The sequence below is a fragment of the Epinephelus fuscoguttatus genome, linkage group LG7 (assembly GCF_011397635.1).
Source record: "Epinephelus fuscoguttatus linkage group LG7, E.fuscoguttatus.final_Chr_v1".
Taxonomy (NCBI): Eukaryota; Metazoa; Chordata; class Actinopteri; order Perciformes; family Serranidae; genus Epinephelus; species Epinephelus fuscoguttatus.
Genome location: NC_064758.1, coordinates 9,034,510 through 9,057,755, shown reverse-complemented (window position 1 = coordinate 9,057,755; position 23,246 = coordinate 9,034,510). Strand labels below are relative to the sequence as shown.

The following is a 23,246-nucleotide window of genomic DNA, read 5'->3' as shown; positions in this document are numbered from 1 at the left end:
CTCTTTCCAGAAATCACAACATGGTTAATGAAGATAATCCACAGACCTTGTTGAAAGCAGTTTCGTATAGGAACTATTTTCTTTCTACTAAACTACAGCCACCAACTTTAATCGCACTGAAAAAAAGCATGCATCCACTGCTAGCTCACCTAGCATCACTGAGCTAACTAATGTTGCAGCTCAGCTTAGGAAGGACACCGTTATGTTTAAATCTTGTCATGAGCACAAACCTCTGGTCCATGAGTAGTTGCATACTTTGTTCTGAGCACTGATACAGCCTTTAGCAGGTTGATTTGATTATTGATAAAAGGAAGCTAATTTGCTATTAACTAATAGACAAATGACAGAAACCCTATGTAAAACTGCATTATGAAACTTCAGTATGTGCCTCAAATGCAATCACTGGTTCTGAAAAACCTCACCATTTCTCCTGTGCCACAGTGTGGCACCTTTTACTGACTGGTAAGTAAAATCTTCTTCATTGCACAGTGGAGAGAATTAGAAGAGTCTTTGAAAGGTCAAACAACAAAACAGGCTTATACATGCGATTCAAAAGTAAATTTCAATGCAGAAGTCTCAAATGTAAAAATAATGTACAACTGGGTCCATCCAGGGCTATATAGGCATAATTGTCACATTCTGCTTGATTACAAATGGCTGTAGCAGGATGCCAAATGGTCAACACTGACACTGACAATAAATTTCTTATGTCTCCTGTCCATTTCAGTTCTCATCTTGTTTTGCCCTTAAAATATTTAAAGATAATGGCCCTTCATTTGATTTTGTAACCAAGCAACATGGGTCCAGCGGAGTAACTTTTGGTTTATTTGGCCCCGGCAACAAACTTTTAATTAAGGTCAATGCTTAACATGAAAAAACACAAAAGTCAGCAGGATAATTATTTTATAGATAGCATGGACTTACCATGTGCAGCAAGCTGGAGTGAATGAAGGCAGTGAACATTCATGTCCGGGCTTGATTGTGCCATGTCTTTAGGTCTTATCAACTAAATGAAATGCTCACCTAAGTCAAGGTAAGGGACACAGAGGAAGAGAGGGTGAAACATAAGAATCTGGATTGAACTGAGTTTGATAAAGGAAAATAATGATAATGTAACTATGGTACAGACAGACAGACAAATGAGGAGACAGACAGAGTGCAGAGGTTTGGTCCTGGGCCATGTGGCAGTGATGCTGTGTCTGGTAGTCTGAGATACAGTGTAGGGCGCTGCCTCCTGTACCCCCTTCCTCTACTCTGAAGCCCATCCCAACCCCTCCCTTATACCCCCCGATGCTCTAAAATCCCTGGCCCCTCCTCTCCCTACATTTCTCCCCATACACTGTCCTCTTTCTGCACCAATACTATGCATGCATGTACTGTGCACTCCCCTTTTGTGACCTTAATTGCATTACAATAACATTTGTTCTGGGACCACAAAGTCCCTAAATACAGGATAAGAAATGGTAAAGACGAGGCATTACATCATTTAGGTTTTTATTTGATTCAAAATCAGTACAACTTTCAGCAATATGAACACAAATGAAGTCAGACTCTTTCATTTCACCTTTTACATGCTTTATAAAAACAAATTAAAAGGTACCCCAGTGATGTAGGATTGTACTTCCATAGTTGTTGTACTAGCAAGAGACAGAAAAAGGAAGAGTCAAAATCAAAACAGAAGAGGTTGGGATATCCTTATTTTTATTCCCTAAGTTGGGACAGGCTACAAAATACAGAAGTCTTGCATTTCCCATTATGCAACTCAATAGCGTATTAGATGGGTACATGGGTGTAGATGTATGCAGACGAGCATGTATGTACATGTGTGTGTATATATATATATATATATATATATATATATATATGTATGTACATATGGGTGTGTGGGTAGGAGTATGTATGTGCATATGTCCATTGGGGTACCTATGTACCAGGGCATCGTTATTACAGCCTAAAGTAGCAGCCACTGGTCAGTCTCATATCTCGGAATTAACCACGTCGTTAATGGCATCCAATTCTCACTGACACGTGGATGTTTAAGTAGTTCTCCATTCGTCACGTCCCACTGAGTGCCTCCTCTGTAAGACCTATCGTGGTATGAAGGGGTTTTACATGACAAGGAGCAGGCCATTATTAATGTTATCTTATTGATCTCCACATTTTTATGTCAACCAGACTAACGTAAAATTCACATCAGTAATTGCTGTAAAAATGGTCCGTTTATTTCTTTTGATTAACTATTGCATTCCTATAACATTGTTTCTCAAAATGGACAGTTTAAAAAAAAAGGATACATGACATAATGATTAATGCACCTGGCAAGTCCTAAAAACGTTGATGAAACAAGATATCGAGAAAATGTTGATGACAATGTAGGCCTATTTCATTTGTTTTCCATCTTCCATTCCAGCATCGTTATTATTAGCATTATTATTAGCTTTTTTGTAACCATTTAACCAAAATCACCATCTTTCCCTTACCTCAAGCAAAGTGCTTTTGTTGCCTAAATCTATCCAGGGATTTTTGTTGCCTAAACTTAAGGAAACATGATAATGAAGTGTTTTACCTATGTAGCAAGCTTATTTTAAAAAAGACTGTATGTAAGTAACGAGCTGAGCCTTGGCATAAGGTAATCTTCATGGGCCCCAGTGCATGCTGTTATGATGGGCCTTTGTGCACGCTGTTGCGCATGTATCGTCTCTTCACAGGATCAAATAGAGACTTGACAACATCAACGTAGTACATATAACCAAGCAAAAATCATTCCATATTTTGAAAAGGAAAAAGAAGAAAAAACATCATTCCTCTTTGAACACAGCTATATTTCTGAGGTGGTATTCTGAATCACTTGCAAGGGCCTGCTTTCTCTATGGGCCCCCCACCCTATGGGCCCCAATTACGCCCCTGGAGTAGAAACTGTACATTCACATTTCCTGTGAACGTATTTTGAAAAGACACAATGCATGTCACAAGCCTAAATTGAGGCGCTGTTCGTAATGATCCAAAACTGATGCACACGTGGACAGTGTACTGTATACAGCCCATGTATGTACAGTGTGTAACCATAAGGATATCATGCTTGTAATGTTTTTGCCCATACTGTTTAGCAAGTCTGAAGAGCATCTTTGCTGCTAAAAGCATATCATGACATAAGAGCTGTTGAGAAGGAGAGGGATACTAGACAATACATATCTATAATAATAACACATAAAAAATAAACAATGAAAACAAATTTTTAAAAAATTTACATACAGACATGTGACCATTTCCCCTCCTTCAGGCCTGAAGCATCATGATTTCAGATTTCAAATCCTCTACAGTCTACTTGATGCCTGCCACCATGTGGATCCACCAGTTGGCCTGCACGGTCCAGCCCTTCTGCTCACACTCAGCGATCTGCTGAAGGAAATGCTCCTTGGCCTCTGCCTCATTCTGTTCCTCCTGCAATGCCTCCCGCAGGTAGCGCATATCCTCTGCAGCACTCAGCTCCGGGATACCCGTCAGCAGCATGACGGAGAAAAGAGTGATCAGTAGACGAGAATGCGCACGCAGGGAGAGGTATGCCTGGGTGCAGGTGTCCTAATATGGGCAGGTGGGAAAGACAAAAGAAGGAACAGAGGACAGAGACAGAGGATATAAGGGCAAGGAATAACAGGAAGTAAGAAACATTATCTTACCAATATCTGCAGTGCATTTATTCATATGCACACACACACATACACACACATAATCATTCCTCATAAAAGTTATGCTGTATAGAAATGCTCTGTCACAGAAATTGTGTGCTCATTTCTATTTCAATGTAATTAACATAATAATGGTGTATGCCTCCACTTTGTCAATGATTTTGGTGTCAGACATCGACACAAAAAGACACCTTTTGCAGTGGTATGATACACCGTAGAGCGTCAGTTTGAAACGCAGCAGGTAACAACATAATGCAAGGAGCTGAAAAGTCCCTAGTGAACAGATGGTAGGGGTGGTGGATGGGTCCAACAAACCCCAGACTTTCACTCAGGACCCCGCTGTTTGCTTTCCTTGTGATGATGTTTTTTTCTTAATCTAACCACATGCTTTTGTTGCACAAAAATATAAACATAAAAACGCATCGAATGAGCAGGAACTGTACATATCCTGTGAAAGCAGTTGAAAAGACACAACTGGGCTTGGGCAATATCACGGGATTATTACAGTATTACGGTATACCAGGGTATTCGAAAATCCCGAGTGCAAAATTTTCAATACCTTCAAAAATACAGATGAACATCCTTCTATTAACCTCATACTGGAGAGGCTGTCCTAAGGATTTTTTGCATGCATGCACCTCCAGAGGTCAGTGTGGCGGAACAGGCAGCTGAGCTGACTGTGAGTGGTGGAGATAAACTTAACAGTGTCGAATAGGAGCGACTGCAAGCACCCAGCCTGTCTGGTGCCTGCAACAGCAGAGAGTCCCAGGGAAAACAGCATATTTTCACATCTAACTCTGTGAAGTAAGGGTTTATTTTGACCTGAGCTAGCCACTGGGATTGCACACACAGACACTCACATGTACTAACATGCTTGCGTGGCTGCCCTGTCGACCACAACAAAGAACAGAGAAGCTCCAACAACACACACAAAGTGTGCAGGACTTCATCCTCTGCTCAGGACACCATTACTGTACTATATCTTTACATGGCAAATTTTGGTTTGCTGCTATATTTATGCTCTTAATACCAAACACTGAACCTTTAAAGGTACGACTTCAACAGGAACCTATGAGATTAAGGCTGGGAGTCACAGATAGGGTGGGAAAGTTGGACAGCACTGACAGACTTATTAACACATTTTAGTCTAATCATAGGATTTGTTGACAACAGTAAATGTATAAAACAACTCTAGCCTTATATATCAGGTCTTCTCACCCTGAACCGCTGAAAGTAGAGGCTGTTGCGCCCTTTGCCCCTACCCATGACATACAGGAAGTCAGGTGTGAGGACGAATGGTACACGTTCCCTGCTCACACCAAGGAAGTGCTTCCTGTTGCCCAGGATGTGACCAAAGTCGATGTGAAACAGGTTCCCTGAGATGCCCAAGAAATACAAAATTATCAACGTTCTGTCAGTCAACTCATATGGTTCAATTATTCAGTGTTTTGTTTAACTGTTCATCTTTTCTTGAGTCATTCTTTGAGTCATTCTCTTAGTGTCCTACATTATCTGGATTGTTTACATGGTTACAAATGCAGACAGGTTTACTCAGCTAGGTTCAGTTAATAGTCAGTGTAATATGAACCAAAACTTTGTGGTGTATACCTTGGTCTGTGACCATGATGTTGTCATTGTGTCGATCTCCTATACCCAGAACATAGGTGGCCACACAGTAACCAGCACAGGACTTCACAAATCTCTCCACTGTCTTGTAGTGCTGGGGTCAAACGAGATCACAGCAGTGCAATAACATAATTGGTATGGTGGCAGAGCATGAAAATACAGCTGATTCATACATCACAATTATTTACATGTACAGTATTTTATATAACACAAGACAAGCTGTCAAAACTGTTTCATTGGAAAGTAAAAGTGAAAGTATTTAAAGACAGTAGTCTCACCATATGAGCACAGTCAAAAACAGAAATGACTATTTTTCAGTGTTTGACTGTGGGCAGCTGCACCAATTGAAGAGACCCAGCCTGTTGTTTAGCCACATTAACACATTTAACAGCCACATTTAACACATTAAAGGAGAAGGCCTGAATGGAGTGTGCTTTTTCATTTGTAATGTAATATAACATGTTCCTTTAGGTCCAAATCTTGTAGAAAACCTGACTTTGAATCCTGTCTATGTTTCCCATATTACTTACTATTTCCTGGAGTGGACATTTGGACTTGAGCCACTCAAACAGAGCATCGTTTCTGAAGGCTCCATTCGTTCCTCCATGGTTCCTCTGTACTGCAGCAATGGTCGCTGCGTCCCTCACAATCTCAATCATACCTGTTGAAGAGAAACTTGACTGTAATTTTTATTTTTTCTCCACATCACTTTCTACAGGACATCCTGGTTATTAAGGATGTCCTGTAGAAAGCATACTTTTAAGCATAAGCAAACTTGTTATTGCCTATTTAGTTTTTATTTCTTAATTAGTTACACATTCCTCTTCAATTCTGTAACAACTAACAAAGGAAGCCCCAGCAATCAGGGGTGCAGCGGGGAAAAAAACCTGCCCCAGGACTTTTGACTCAGTGTTCCCCCCTCAAACCCACCCGGAGACACATCACCATCCATACAACATGTCACACTTAATTAAATGAATTAAAGTAAATCTTAAGTGATATAAACCCCTGGACAATGTTAAATAATGATAATAATATATTCATGTAACTGTGTAATATTATACAGTAACATTACACAGATTTAAATTGGATCAAATGGGACCATTTCACAAAAACCAAACATTTTAAACTGCAACCATCAACAAGTCTATATGTCATTTAAGGAGTCACTTGCAAATGACCTATTCTGTCATTAGGGTGTGAGGCTGTATTGATCTCCTACCACTGGGGGGGCGGTAATTTAGAAAACCCTAATGCGAGTAGTATTAGAGGTAGAAACAAACGACCTATATGGTCATATGGGTTGGCAGACTTGTTGATTATTTCCTACAGGTTGCCGGAAGAAAACTATGTAAAATGGCACTAATAATTAGGAAACAGAGACAACATTCCAAGTTATTTTAAGTAGAGTGTAATCAGGTGTATTGACTTTATAAGCAGTTGGTGATTTGCAGCGGAGGCTTTTGGATAGTATAGGTTAATGAATAAATAATAAATGGGAAGATGACCTATGTTGTGTCCTGTGGAGATGCAGCCATATGGAATAAGGTTAAGGTCCAGTGATTTCTCCTGCCAGATAGAGTCCATCACCACCAGCGTCTAAACAGGAAGATACACCAAGTCAGTTTTCATTTTATCCCATGGTAGAATATATTCACCAACATAAACACCAGCATTCCTTTTTCAGTAACATGAATAATTAAGGTCAAAAATCTCCTTGACCTGAATGACCAGCATGTCCTGTCTGAGGTCGTCCCCCTCTTTGAAAATTATTCCGACAGGTGTAGCAGAGGTGGGCGATGGCATGGGAGAGAACTCAAGCCACAGTGGCTTCTTCTTGGAGGCCATCACCTTACATTTGTCCAGCTGGAGGAGAGAGATATAAAGAGAACTTATTTGTTTATTTTGAACTTGACAGTTCATATGTATGGGGTTGTAGTGGAGGCGTGATGTGGACTATAGCCTTCAAACTGTAGTATCAGTAACTACGTGCGATTTTTAAAAAAAATATATATGTTTAGAAAATATGTATGTATTTATCCCTCTGAGCACATGGGCCGGCACACAAACAGGCTGCATCATCACCGTCAGAGTGGGTATATTTTAGTCATAATTACTTTAGATTAGGTAGTTTAAAGCTGGAGTTGTCTCCCCTTCTGGCAGGGAGATTATTTACACAGACACTGTCGACACAAGCAGCATCTTCCCCACCCGTCCCTTTTTTTTCTGTCAGTGCTTTACAACAAAAAAAATCTACAACAATGGTGATACTTGTTTCTCCTCTCTGTCGAGGCTCGCTGTTGCTTTACTTGCTGTACTTTAATTCTTCCTCTCATTGTTAAGTTTCTATTTATCTGGAGCATCCACTCCAGAAACTTCTTGGCCACTTCTTAGGATTGTCACCATGGTCTCTCCCCCTTCCTGCCCCCTTTTGCTCTGGCACGTTGATGTAAATGCATGACTTCCACTGTGCCAGTACGGAAAAGTTGCTACAGACACCAGACATCACAACTCTGGTAGGTTATACTGTGAAAAAGAGAGCTTTTCTTGGAGGTGGTAGGCTTATCAGTATTTTGTGCATTTATTTGAAAAGGGCATGAATGCAACCGAGGTTCCACACTCCAGCTTTTATATTACAAACTGTTTAATGTTTATTGATTTGTTTGATTGTGATGTAGTAATCACATCCCCTGGAAAATGATAAGTTCAACCAAGCAAACATTTTAACATTCTGACTCCTGTAGGTCAGAGTAGCTGTACTGGCCTGCTAATAGAACATGAAAATGATGGGAATGGGCAGAAGGAAGACATGGAGATGGATGTAAAAGGAGAGCAAAGTGAGAGGCAGGAGAGACGGTTGTAACCAGCTTGCCTTGTTTGTTGATATGTGAAACTTTTGACCATGCTCTCTGGTGCCATCTATTGGCTGTATATCTGCCATCAAGAAGTATGAATGGAAGTATGAGGGCAGTTAAAAAGGACAAATCTATTTTTGTGCGTAAAGGGAGTACAAATGAGCCTTAAGTCCAAAAACAAGATAGTTTACGATATGTGGATTTGCGAGTGGAGGTAGTGCACTGGGGTCTGTAGTAGGACCCCAGCAAAGCCAATCAGCTGTGCAGCAATTTTTTCCCAATGGCTACTCGCAGTATTGCAGAAACAAATCTCCTGCGGCCCAAAAAGCATCTCCGCTGTAAAAGAGACATCTGTTGAACTGTTGACAGGACACCTACATCTGCAAACAAGATATTAATCATGACCTTTTTTATTTTGAATTCTTTAAACCAGAGTGGGTTTTTATTTGTCGAACTTTCCTCAAGCCAAGAAATGCGCGAAAGCTGTTTGCAAGTGGGAACTTGCAAACAGAGCCAGCAGGAGAAACACTGCAGTGCATATTCAGTGGGCTGCATACTGCGAAAGTAAAGCTACACAACTTTTTTGGCACATGTGCCAGATGAGTAAATCCATTGGAATGAGGAGGCGCTGTATTGACGTCTGGAATCTAATTATCATTAAAACTCTATGGTCTGTAGTCCAGCCTTGGATCATGTGGTTAATGTTTATTGTGATTAATTTGTCAAAATGCGGTTGCTTGACCACCATAAAAAGCACAGGTAACACAGCATGTTCCTCACAAGATAGCGCCCGCCCCTTTTCAAGAAATTTAATACAGCATAATTAATTTCACAGTCTCTAAAACCAACAGTTGTTGGACAGCTTGTCACATAGCTCTATATATATATATATATATATATATATATATATATATATATATATGCTTTTAATAAAAGGTGAAACTCGCTAAGTACGTATATACACGAGGTGAAGACAGTATGTGGTCAAAAATATAAAATAGGGCTGCATTAGATGCATTAGGATGAACCACAAAAAGACTAAACATATCAGGCAAAGATCAATTTAAAAGACAAATACCTTTTTTTTCCCAACTTATTCAACACAAACACACTTAGAATTTGCTCACACACACTAACAGCACGAGCATGGCTTACCAGAATGCTTCCAGCTTTGATGCGCGGGTCAAAGGGGAGCAGGAATTCATTTGGCAAATTACAGTTCCTAAGAAGCTCTTGAAGCCTGAGGGGAGCTAAAGAGACAGAAACACAAAAATACACTTAGGGAAATTAGTTTACTGACGCACCAAATGGCTTCTTTCAGGTTACTTGGCAAATAACAAAAAATCTTTAAAATATGAAAAAACCCATAGGCACAATTAATACATGAAGAAACCCAACCACCAACATTTGCACAACTTGGAGTGGATTTCTTTATGTGTATTAATGGGAACTCCACATGTGGTGCTTATCAGCCAATCACTGATAGCAGGAGGATTGGGTGTTTTTCTAGACTTTAAGCTTTGACTTGTATTTATGCCCCTGCAACAGCGTTAGCTGTGGCCGGAGGCATTATGTTTTCAGGTCGTCTGTAAGTCCATTCATACGTATGCACATACACGTACATACAGCTGTCTGTCCATCTGTCTGCAGTCCACCGTCCGACCCATTCTTGTGAGTGCAACATCTCAAGACTTCCTTGAGGGAATGTAGTCAAATTCACCACAAACATTCACTTGGACTCAGTGATGAACTACGTAGATTTTGGTTGACTATTGGTTGGATTGCCATGAAATTTGGTACAAATACCCATGTTGCCCAGAGGATCAATCCAAATGACTTTGTTGATCCTCTGACTTTTCCTCTGGTTCCATCATCAGGTTTACATTTCAATCTGCTGGTGTGTTGCCTCATGGGAAGGGTGGGATCAAATACTAGAAACCAAATATTATGATGTCTTGCTCTCTGCTGCTTCAATTTTGATAATTCTTTCTTTCAATCTGTCTCTACATGTGTCGCCCAATTTTATGAATGTCATCATCATTTAACCAGCTCAGTCCTGTTGATGTTGGAAAAAACAGGATGACAATATTAATTTTGATTTTACCCCTCCAAGAACTGCCACCTTATCACAGTGGAGGATTTGTGTGTCCCTGGGAACCTGAGAGCTGTGTTGTCGGGCGCAGTAGCTCCCAAGAGCATTTCACAGACAATTTATGAATTAGCTAGGAAGGAGCTGCAGCATCTCACCCTGAGACAGCAGAAAATGGATGGATAAATTCTGACTTTATTATTCTGTAAAAGTAAAAGCACAATATTCTAATCCATAAGAATAATCTTTCTCAGATGTGTCTCACCTGTAGGAGGAAGGTCAGTCTTGTCGGGGTACATTTTCTTAATCATAATAGCAACCTCCTCTAGGGCCTTCACAGCCTGGACCTGCTGGGTGAAGCTGTCGAGCATGGCCTGACCACAGCCCAGCAGGTAGGCCTCCAGAATCACAGCCATGCGCTGGCGGAAGTACGGACACCCTGCCACCTCACTGCGGACATACCAGAAGAAGAAGTGGCCGATCCTCTTGCTCTGCAGTGAAGGAGGTGACAGTTGGGGTGAGTGAGTCAGAGAGAAGGACACAGACACAGGTGTAGCTGCAGTTCACGTTTTTACTGTTGTGAGGCCACTTTGAATCACAACAGTTTGAAATTAATTCTTACAGGACTAATATAAATGGCTTTTCTGGTATATCTGGACAAAGTTGCAACTACAAAAATTCAACTCTAATCTCAACCTCACCAATGAATAGGTTAACAATTTAACCTATATTTATTAAATGCAGTACAGAAACAAGATTTTTAATGTTCAAACTGATAAATTTAATTGTTTTTTTGTAAATATATACTCAATCTGAATTTAATCTAAAGAAATCTGTGCATGTAAGGGGCAAGGCTGAAAACCAACATCAAATGCCTGTGACCTTTGACCCCTCAGGCTGCACTGCATTAAAAACTTTCTTGATTGTATTATAACACTGGCTCTGGAACACTGGAAAACTACTGTCAGTAAACACAGTTCATCGTTCATCTACAAAACCAAGTTAAGACTCTACATGCAAAATGAAATCTGTGGGCTATAAACATGTTGGGGATGGTAACAAAAATAGCAAAAGGATGTGTCACTAACATCCTTATATGTGTACACTGAATGTTAGCATGCTGTACGACTCACCCGCAGGGCTCTTTGGATGAGGTACCGAGCGAGGAAACTGTCATGGTAAGGTTCCACTTTGAGGGTCTGTATGAATAAACAGGACAGAGAGACAAATTGTAAGTAGTGACACCAACCCACAGTCACAACCTCTCAATACATCTCCACTGACACTTGAGTCCTTTGGTTAATGTAAAAGAAAAAATCTCAAGTGCCTGCTCATAGTAACTTGTGCTTTTAAAAATACAAAGCAATGTGCCTTTTATGATTTTCGGTTAATTTACAATTCAACTTTTATTACAGTTTAGCGTCTAGCTTTTCTTGCGATGTATTTCAGCTCTCAGCTTCTGTAGGTAATGCAGTCATTACCTGCAGCTTATGTTCCCTGTTAGAAAAGGCTGTCTAATGTCAAGGTAAAGCAGTGAAAATATTTTAAATATAGCGCACACTTAAACTGATATTGATTTTTTTTTTTTTTTTTTGGTGGCTAAAAACTGACTAATTGAGGCAGTGTCTGCCCATTCTTTGTAGATGACATGAGGGTTTTCTGCCTGGAAGTTAATGTATAAGATGATGAAGTAAATCTGTACTACTTTTGAGGCAACAGGAGTGGTGTCTTTGCACTGCATTGCATAATATTGGAAGGGGTTTCCAATACAAAATCACGTTCAAATCTTATCATTATATTCACAGTTCATTCACACAGACACTTTGAATTTGTCTTGATTTTTTCCAGATCAACAAACAGCACACACATTTTGCCTATTGTCTATTTCGATTCACATACCTGCACTAGCTGCAGCAAATACTTCAATACATCGTCATTGGACAGGCACTCCAATCTCTGGACTGCAAGTCTCCTGACTGTCACATCAGCAAAGTCCATGCTTAACAGCTCCAGAGCCACTGTTACGTCCAGTTCTCCAGGATCCAGCATTCCCAGTAGCCAGTGGATGTCCTCAACTGCTCTACGGTTCATCCAATTAACACTGCGCAGATAATGGGGCAGATTGGAGGCGTAGCGGAGGCTCTCCTCCCGGAACCTTCTGAGGCAAGACTTGTTGGTGCTGGTGACGGGAGACGGGGATCTGAGAGACACAGTGTCAATCCCTGAATTCTGGAGAGGTTTCACATTCAGAAAGGAAGAATCCGCGCTAGATACGTTGGAAGGGGGCGAGGAGGAGAGAGCATCGGGGGAAGCAGTAGATTTGGTGGAGCATTGAGAGGAGCTGAAGCTATTTGGCAGAACCACAGGGAAACTGTAGCGATCTAGAAGGAAGCTGATAGCCATGGAGTCAGCTATGTCTGGGTTGGTAGCAGAGGAGAGCTTGTCTGCCTGGTAGGTGATGGCCTCATCATCCAGGTCTGGGTAGAACCACATGTGCAAGGTGTAGGGGCCCTGACTTAGGACGGACCTGTAGAGATGAATAAGTGTGCAATATGAAAAGATTTGTTATGAAGTTGTGATAGACCAGTGCTGTTATCAAATTATGATACTTGCAGTGACTGTAGCAATACTAACTACTAACTGTATGGGAGCAGTTTTTATGTTGACCTCCCTTGTGAATAAATGTTCAGTCTTAAGTCTCATTTAGCTGCTTGTTAGCAACCGCCTGAGACACATAAAAACTTCAAAATTCACGAGTGGGGTATTTACTGACATATTTTATACCATAGAACAAACCATGAAAGTCTGTTGAAGCTTATGTTAACCACAGACCTTATTTCAGGCATCTAACCAAAAATACAGACTTTGAGACGAAGGAACCATGACTGCAAAAATGCTAACTCATTTCCAGGTTTTATGACTCATTCCTGCACCTCTCTATATCTGTGCTCACTACAATATTAAAACTATATCATTATGCATTGCAAATTTCTATCACCTAGCAACCAACAAATAGACAGTTGTCAGCAGCAGCAATGGCTGTTGCTTATCGTGATTATTATTATAGATCTACGCTTATCACTCGTCACGCAGTATGTTGGGCTAAAAGGCCAAACGGCGGTCTTCTCAAGTAAGCAGAAACATGCATATGGGGGTTTGTTAGGAAAAGCTAATTCATGAACTTTAATAACGCTCAAAAAGGAATATAGCTAATGAAATTTGTGTTAGCTGGCTTTTGCAGTATTGTTTGTTGTTTATTGTTGTTGGGAAGCTAATAGCTATTGTTTGCTAAGCTAATAGGATAATGTCAGTTGCCACTTGTTGCCTTAGCAAAGGTAGTGGGCTGGAGGAATGTGAACGTTTACATTCCTTCAGCCCACTACCATGATTAATGTCCAAATTCACATCATTTATTTGAGTGAGTTACAACTAATAATTAGGGACCTTGATAGATTCCGCTGCACAGGGAAATACGAATTAGGGAATAGTGATTCATTTTGGACACAACCAACTAGACAGGCTGACTATTTGACTACTGCTCATACTCATTAGGCTCATTTGAGACGAAGTGTGCCTGGCCTGGAAAGTGGATCAAATTAGGCGGCAGCAGCAGGAGAGACAGTTTCCAGCAGCCTTCAAAGAATTTACAGGAAATCGCAAAATATTTACATCCTTTTAGGTAAATCTGTTGGCAACCTAAAGTTTGCAGACCCCCTGCACATTCCAACGGCCATACTGCCATACTATATAGTGTGCCAGAAAAAGATTTAGTATGTTCCAATACATAGTATGTCAGATGCAGGATGCCAAAAATACCAGAATGTTTTACTGCACCTGGTCTGATTATGCAGTATGCAGGCCAACATGTTTTTTTGGCTATTCTGACCCACAATCCACAGTGCAGTGATCAATATGTCACATCAATTGAGCTGCAAACACATGACAGCTTGACAACTCATTGGCAGCTGTTTGACAGTTATCAGAAATCGTATTGATGGCTGACAGAACTTTCAAGTAACTGATGACCAGTCGAACAGTAATAATAGGAATATTAATTAAGCGAACAAAATAATCATGAATATTTCGAACAACAGAAGGACCTAACTATAAAAATAACAATTACAAAGAACTGCAGATGTAATTTTACCGTCGCATAGATAATATGTTGGAATCTACAATCTATGCAGTTCTAACTTAAAAGTTAAACTACATTGCAAAGTAACAACAGCAGAGCTCTCTGGCGTTTGTTTTATCTCCAAGGTAACGTATATGAAAGCAAGAGAGTCAAAGTTCAGGGTGTACTGCTATGAGAGAGTAGTACAGTACGTCCTGACTGTGTGCATACTGCATGCAACAGTATATACTTTTTAAGGGCAGCTGCAGGACATACTAAAAGTAAAAAGACACAACATTTTTTATCAGCTACTAGAAAATCGCATGTTACTGTGTTATCCCTTTTTGACAATAAACACTGTAAAGATACTGAATTATATCACAACATTGTAACTGATAAGAAAAATCTGACCTGTGATCAATGAGCAGGAGATTGACAAAGTAGAGCACCTTCCCCTTCCCTTTCTGCAGGTCTGGTGCTTTAGTGACTGAGGGCAGTGGCGGCTTTGGGTCTTTGATTATTGTGGACTTTCGGTCTGGGGTGATGTCACCAGCACTAGCATTAATCGTGAAGCCCAGCTTGGCTCCACGTGGCAGATCCCTGAGGAGAACATCAAAGTCAAGCCACTCATTCCACAGCACTTCATCTGCGAAGGCCTTGGGAGTTGAGGACACCGAAGAGAGAACCTTGTTACCATAAAGTATGGATGCTGTTACATAAACTGACTGAGGGCATTTGCTTGGAAGTTTTGGGATGTCAAAGCCAAGCAGCTTCACTCTGAGTCTTCTGTTGCAGTCCCACAAGGATATCATGAAAATGTCGTCCAGATCCTTCCCTTCAAGGCGGAGGTCATCGTGGGAGCTAAACTGGCCACTGGAACCATCAACGAGTGGCAAGTCTACAAACCTGACAGTCTCATTGACAACCTGCGACACAGGGACCACAGAGAGGTGGAGGTCATGAATGGCTTTTAAGCACTGTCGAACCCAGAGGAAACTGCTCAGGGGGTAGTCTCCAGATAAAAACTCCTCCCTCCCAGAGACCTTCAACACCAGCCTTTCAGAAGTGTCGTAAACGAGCCCCTGATCTGCCATCACCTTTCTAAAAACCGTAAGAAGTACACTTGGAGTTGCACTAAAATCCACCTGTATGCTGAAGCTGAGCTTGCTCATATAATGAAGGGTGACAGGAAGCTTTCTGTTTAGCTGGTCCTGTAGGTCATTTGGAATGGGGGCATGTGTTATCCAAGGTTCTGTGGCGTATAACTCATCATCCCGATCCCTCAGCTCTTGTCTTCTCGGAGAAGCCAGTTTTCTGCGGGTGAATGTGAGCTCACCAAGCCTGTCAGATGCTTCTTTCTCCAGGTTGTGTCCTATCAGTTCAGCCAGACACTCCTGCTGTTTCTTCCTCTCCTCTGAGTCAACTGCCACAAGTGGTGTTACCACTATGTGCGCCAACAGACGCCCAGTGTTGTCATATGACCATGGAATGTCTGACGTCCTGATAACCTGACAGTCATCGTAGGCCTCATACCAGTCATCCCCCCTGGCATAAAGCAGAGTGTATTTCTCTGGGTCCAGGATTGCAAGTGGGTCTGGATGGCAGTTTTGTTCCTGTGCCTGAAAGCATAAAAATAAATAGTCGAAAATGTTAATGGTTACAGCTTGATTATAAAAGTCTACAGGACACGAGCAGCCCAATGAGGTTGTATCATAAAGTGTTGATAGCATATGGCACTAAACGCTAGTTCTGATGTTTAACAGATATAATATTTACCATTTTCTCCACTTAGTTTAACATGCTGTGGGAATGTCTTTAGTTTTGCAGGTATTTGGTGAGACATCAAAGTTTTAGGAAATTCAACATTTTCATCTGATAATGGATTAAATAACAACCCAGAGGATATCCAAAATTCATCCTGAGTGGGACATAAATGTGTGAACCCAACTTCATGGAAACCATTCAGTAGTTGTCAAGGTATTTCATTAAAACCCAAAAACCTCATGGTGGCACAAGAGGACAAGTCAGGGGATCACAACGGTCATTAACATTCACCCCCTTAGCACCATGACTATCTGTACCAAATTTCAAGCAATCCCCCCAGTCAGCTGTCAACAATGGTGGAATGTAACTAAGTACATTTGCTCAAGTACTATACTTTAGTATAAACTCAAGATACTTGTACAATTTAAAACTGATCTAAAAATGAAACCTATTTAGTTGCTTTCAAGTTTGTAACCGAATGTTTTGATATAGTTTTGTTGTTGTTAAAAGTGGTCCCTAATCAATTAATAATCCAATATTTTCACCATTTCCCATGGAGACATGGGAGAAAAACAAAGTTTTCCTTATAAATTCAAGGTAACATGGCGTGACTAATACATTTACAAATTATATATGTATATGTAATTAGGGATGTCCTGATCAAATTTTTTTTTGCCCCCGATTCCAGTCCAAGGCATTTAATATTGAGAATCTGTCCCAATCCAATATTTCTATTATCCTGTATAATACAGCTGCACAGTGCACACTAAAATCAATCCAATGTATAGCCTGTGCTTGACAGTTGACTGGCTCTGCAATGCATTAAGAAAAAAATCCCTGCATCCAAGCTGTTCTTTCATATTTATTTATTTATTTATCTATTTTACAAAATAAAGTATAAAATAACAGACCTTCTCTTAAGTCTTCTTGGCGTTGTCACTGTTTTGAGAGAATGTCTCTGTCAGTTTAAGAGCGTATTCTCCAGAGTTTGTTGCTTCAGTGCATCCTTTGCCTGAGTTAACTAAATAAACTATGTTCCACTCAAAGTGTCAGGGGTTTCTCTGGCCTCACTTGCAAAATGCCCATGTGTCAAACTAACACATACCAACCAGGAGGAGACTCAAAATGGCCACACATAGATGTAAAATGACAAAAAAAGACACAAACTACATCAAACAGACACGAAACAACAACGTAGTCTGTGTGTCCTGCCCTCGTGTAGTAGTGGTGGCAAGGGTGTCTCACACTGAGCTGAAATGACACGGGTGCTTGTAATTGCAGTAAGTGACATAACATACTGCATTTTGCTTTTGTTTTTGCACACACAGACACACTCACACAGAATCAAGCAGAGACAGAAAGCGGGGAACCAGAGATTTAACAAAGGCTGCACTCTGTTGCTATGCATGAAAGCTTTGCAAGTGAAAACACCTGAGTGATCACTGATGTAAAACAAAGGATTAGATCAGCCTCTCTATAACTCGATTGGCCTCGGTACAGTACGGATCTTTGAGATTGGACTAGGAAACCCCTATATCTGAATGCAGAACTTTTGCTTGTAGTTGAGTATCACAGTGTGGTATTGCTACTTTTCCGTAAAGGATCTGAATACTTCTTCCACCACTGGATGTTGAGACATTTCAGTTTGATACAAAGCAGTGGACTGACTAACATTGCCATCACTCGAACCACAAGGCTAGCATTGCATCACAAAGGCTATTCTATCCATTCACAGTCCCCTACTACAATGGGAATCTAAGATGTACCCAGTGGCAAAGACCAGCTATGCATGTGTATATATTTAAAAATGCATAAAACCTTCAGAAATAGAACCGATAAAGCAAATTTGAACAGTAGGTCATACACAAGGGGTTTACCTACCTGTATACAGATGCGCAGCCGCAGCTGGTAGACACTGCACTGTGCAGGGAGGATGACTGATACTGACTCGCTGTCCATATTGACATTGAAATCCTCATCTACAGACACCTGCAGTGGACCAGGCCCGGGCTTAAACTCACAGATAAACCTCAGGTTGTTCTCAGAGCAGCTTTGAGCTGTCGTTCCAGATAGAAGGTCCACTGGATGTGGAACGACAGACCGATGCAGGAGCAATGTAGGATCCATTGATACTTAGGAGACTCAATCCTGGAGTTCAGAAAAAAAAACAACCTCTGAATCTAACTGATTATCAGACCACTTCCTGCAGTATGATTCACAGGTTGCTATTAAGACATTGCAGGTGTAGCGCATTACTACCGAAAATCATTTAAAAACTCTGAGGAAGACAGGTGCTGCTTTCTTAAGATCCTAAGGTGGAGTGTGTGTGAGTCTGTACCTGTTTGACTGGGTGAGACTCTGTGTTTCCTTTTTTGTGTTTGCTGTTGGACTTCCTCATTCTTTCATAAACACCTGTGTAGAGATGAATACTAACAAAGCATTTACTGGCATTGTAAAGGGGTTGACTTCCTGGTTCCCTTTTTGAGCTACGATAATAAATTACAGTAAACTTTTCGGACGTGTTCACAGGCCTAGGTACATAGTACTTTTACAGTATTTTACTTTAAAACAAATGCAATACATAGTGAAATGTGTTTCCCTTGGTTTACCAATCAGCATTTGTCATGCACTCAAAACTATGGTAATAAAAACAAAGAGAAAAGTGTTCATTATCAAATAGGTCAAATGGGAGCAGTGCTAATGTCTGACAGGAATGCACCAAACCAGTTTGGGTTGTTTGGCTTGCTACTCTGATGAGGCACTGTAAAATGGATTATGGATGCACCTTAAATGTTCCTGTTTTTAACTGAAAGGTGGAATCAGTGATATTTTACTGGGTCTTTGCACACAGTTGCCATAATATGTCAGGGAGGATTTTCAAGTACTGCTTGCCATTGCCAGTCACTTTACTGTTACCTCAACAGCTGCAGTAATTCTGTGTCTCTTAACCAACCACCAAGCTATCTGCACTTGTGCCACACTATTTACGGTATTCATCAGGCCTGCCGTTGGGGTGAAAGGGTACAGATGACCCCCTCCTAGGGCCAAGGGGGGTGGGAGGGACATACAAAGACCTATGGTTGACCTTTAATTTGGATCAAGTACAACAATACTTACTGACTTATATCACTGACAAAACAAGTTACATGTATTAATAGGATAAATAAAAGTATTTTTTATTATTAAAACACATTTCAATGTGCCATCTGATCCCCCCGCAGGTACTTTGAGATGGTTCAGTCCATCTGACAGAGGGGGTCAGGGGTGCAATGCATTAATGTAAAAATGTGAGGGGGACTGCTGCCTGACTGGCAAAGTCAGAATGCCTCACCAAAAATCAGGGGCTTCTAAAAGAAAAGCCAGGGTACAGGGCTGATGGTGAGAAGTGAGGCAGAGTCATTTTTAGCAAATAAGTTTTAGAGCTACAGTGAAGACACTTTCATCATATTGAACTAAAGGACCTAAGACATCCATTGGTACCAACCATGTTATGCTATCTTGTCGGAGAGGGGGCCAATTAATGCTCCAAATTTACACAACATTTTTTCACAAAATATTTTCCTATTTTCTTTTAATTTTGCTGTGTTGATGTTCCAGGGCATGTAGCCCCCAGCCAATAACAGCACACAGGTAAGGACTTTTTTAAAGGTAACAACAAGGTGCCAGACCATAAGTAGCATACATACAAAGAAAAAGCTATGAACACGGTGGACACAGCATCAAAAAAATACAAATATGGAGATACACAATGCTAAGCAGACAATGCTTATTCCAAAACAAGAGTGAGTCTGGGGGTGTCTTTCATTCTTTCATTCAGTGCAGATGTGTTACCACACAGGCTCTAGACCTGTGCCTGACTAACATGAAAGGCATAGTCCACCCAATAATCTAAATGTGTCTGTTTTCTTACTTTGAAAATAGTCTAATAGTAAAAATAAAGCAACATTCCACATTGTAGATCCTGTACTGGTCCAATATTGAAATGAATGGATAAGACAGGACTCACTCTATAGGCTCAGGAGCCTGGGCTAGAATGACTTTCATCTCATTCCATTAATTCAGAAGTGAGAAACATATGGATCCGGTAATAAGGATTTATTTTTCTATTAAACTATTTTCAAGGTAAGAAAACACCTCACAAAGTTTGAGTTTGGTGTTGTCCATGCCTTTAAGTAGTAGCTAGGTTAATGTTTCAGTTTTCAAAGTACCCTAATGAAAAAGATTCTATCAAATGTACTGTACTGTGGCCTTTGTTCTGTTGTAACTGTTTTATTTTATTTTACTGTATCTGTGTTTTAATTTTTCTATTTTAACTTTTTAACTCTTTCTTCTATAGCCTATTAATATTTTTATATTGCCTTTGTGTTGCTTTTACATTTTTACCAAATTGATACTGTATGTTGATATTTTTATGTAAAGCACTACAAGTCACCTTGTTGTGCAACTACCCAACCAGATTAAACTCCTGCTTACCTGAGTGAAAACTACTGTAAGCGGTTGCCTATTATAAAAGCTAATATCAAAAAGGCAAAAGCCTAACTAAACCGCCACTCATTTACTAAAATATTGCACTTAAGAACAATTTTAAGGTACTTGTACTTTGAGTATTTCCATTTTATGTAACGTTAACTTGATACTTCTACTCCACTACATTTCAGAGGGAAATATTGTACTTTATACTCCACTACATTTATTATATTACTTGAATAATCTTAAACGACTCTTTATTATTAAAGATTAAACCAATGGTCCCCAAACTGTTTGGCTTGTGGGCCTTACTGATGTCAAAATGTAGCGTTATCTCTACAACTAGCTAACGTTAATCCATTGTCTCACTGCTTGACTGAGCACCAGTGTAAGCTAACATTCACATAATAGCTATATGACATCTTACATTGAAATGCCAAGCCATAGACACACGTTAGCATTCATCTGTAGTCTAGACACCTGACACAATATAATTCTGAAACTCTGAAAGTGAGAAAGTAAAGTATATTAAACTAGCTAGATAGCTACTTACATTCATTTCCAGCATTATGTAAATATGGCGTGAAGTCTTTTTTTTTTTTTTTTTTTTGATACACCGACCCCCTTCTTCTAGACTTTTGAAATGTTATTGGACCGAATGGATCAAATCCTGACAGTGAAACAATTGATGCTCAAAAACTAAATCCACTGATTTACAGATGTCTCTTTCACAATGTAAGTCAATGGGGGCAAGTTTTTTTTTAGGCCCAATGGCATCACGTGACTGACCTGGAAGTTGTAATTCCAAGATCGGCCATTATGTAAAATTAGTTTCAAAGCTCAACGCTGTTCCTGGTGGCTTGGTTTACAAACAGTAAGCAACAAGTCCTGCATAGTGTACCTTTGACCAAATGTTGTGAGTGTTTAAAGATAACCATAAAGAAGCTAAATTATGCTTTAGTTGGTATTAGACGCTGTAGAGAAAACAAGTGAAATATGTTGTCAGTAAACATTTAAGAGAACATTCAGAGTCAGCATTTTGCGACCTGGCACATCAGTAGGTAAATACTTCATTGACAGAGAGATCTTTGTGAATTTAGTATAATGTTGTAGGTACTGGACTTCCCTTTGGTTAAGTGGAATCAAAGGGAAGTACAGTGGCATTGTACTTTATAGAAGAATAACCTACAAGAGGAAGTTGGGCTGGCTGTAGTTCTCCTTTGAATTCTTGTGCTGTAAAAACATCAAAACCAGTCACAGGACTGTCAGTCTCTTTCCATGATTTAGGAGTTTGAGGATTTTTCTGTGGCAAAGTATATCAAGGTAGCTGAGCATGACCCATTTTTCAGTCACTGAGGTATTATAATAGTGGCATATACATGTGTAATGCTGCTTCAGTCGGTCATGTAACAGATGGTGAGAATTAGAGAATTGTTTCACTACCTCTAGACAGGTTTGTAATATGTCTGTTTTATTTATGAAATACATTACAAAATGTGGCTTTACATCAATATATGAATTTATATCGTTAAAACATGTATTACCTCATCGCTATGTGTTCTGCAAATCAGCTGTGTTTAACAAAAAAACAGTATAGCTAAAGAATAAGTTGTATCTTTCTTTCACTTTCTTCCAAACCAAATGAAACTCTAGTGAAAGTTCAGTCAGGAAGACGATACTTTTCATGGTCAGACTGTGGGTTTCTTTCTCACCCTGCCATTCACTGCTTGCATGTATGCTCACTCTCTATCTCTAAGTGTCATTGTCTGGGTAGGTCAATTGAGTCATCAGCTGATTCACAATCAGCCAATAGCACATTAACACACCTTCTCTGTCAGCCTATGTGGTTCTTTCTCTGCTGTAGTTCTTTCTTGCTGCTGTCATGTGCACCCTCCACCTTCCCATCATCACCTAGTCTTCACGGATTCATCAGCCTCATACACCTCAGCAGTCAACAGCCTCAGAGTCATCAGCCACCACCAGCACCAGTGTCTGGACTTCATGGGGGGATTTATCCTGCTGCTGCTCAGATGTCTCTCAATCACAAAATATTTCCCTCTGGTGTCCGAGTGCCAAAGACTGTCCACTCATATTCTGTATTAAATATTATCTTTACTTAATTCTTTTGTCTGTCCTGCTTGAAATGCATGTGCTAGCCAGATCAAGATCTTCACATCATGAAGGGGTGGTGCTCAAGGAAACACTACCACTTTTTTCCACAGGGGCCATCAAAGTCAACACAAAGTGGAAGTTCCTTGTATTTGCTTTAAATGCTGCCTGGAGCTCACATAGGTGAGTTGTGAAAAATGATGCTGATTGATCAGGTTGACTTTTAAACATTTGTTTATTAAAATTGTCTGTTAAGGTACAAAGGCCACCATTTTTTTTGCCATTATATAACTAATGTTGTGAAATTGACATTCTCATAATAAACAACATTGGTTGTTTGGGAAAAGTTGAAATAATTTAACTATTGAGGAGATACAATATCACCACCACAAGGAATCAGTGAAAACACAAGGAAAACAATCAGCACCTACTTTTCGTTGCCACTTGGTTGCATTTCATCTTTCTGTCTTCACCTATTGAAATGTGAAACAAACCAAAACAATGATGTTTGTACATGTCTGTTTTCACCAACCAAT

The 23,246-nt window shown here is 40.1% G+C and overlaps 1 protein-coding gene across 1 annotated transcript; it reads right to left on the bottom strand.

Annotated features, from left to right (window-relative positions):
• Positions 1-1,477: 1,477 nt before the first annotated feature.
• Positions 1,478-18,459, bottom strand: si:rp71-17i16.5 (phosphatidylinositol 4,5-bisphosphate 3-kinase catalytic subunit gamma isoform). Its single transcript, XM_049581871.1, has 12 exons — positions 18,016-18,459; positions 14,782-15,989; positions 12,156-12,783; positions 11,390-11,455; positions 10,522-10,747; positions 9,323-9,417; positions 7,035-7,178; positions 6,821-6,911; positions 5,843-5,973; positions 5,295-5,406; positions 4,905-5,062; positions 1,478-3,579 (listed from the first exon to the last, which is right to left on the bottom strand). Exons 1-12 carry the CDS (start codon positions 18,259-18,261, stop codon positions 3,322-3,324), a joined length of 3,363 nt encoding a protein of 1,120 aa, XP_049437828.1. The 5' UTR covers positions 18,262-18,459; the 3' UTR covers positions 1,478-3,321.
• Positions 18,460-23,246: the final 4,787 nt, after the last annotated feature.

Bases quoted from the DNA above. Each gene is read 5' to 3' on its own strand.
- si:rp71-17i16.5 (XM_049581871.1), bottom strand. From the start codon at position 18,261: ATGGATCCTACATTGCTCCTGCATCGGTCTGTCGTTCCACATCCAGTG. The intron at 5,407-5,842 runs GTAAGTAATATG...GTTTGACCCCAG, and splicing joins AATGTCCACTCCAGGAAATA to CACTACAAGACAGTGGAGAG. The intron at 5,063-5,294 runs GTATACACCACA...TGGGCATCTCAG, and splicing joins CATCATGGTCACAGACCAAG to GGAACCTGTTTCACATCGAC.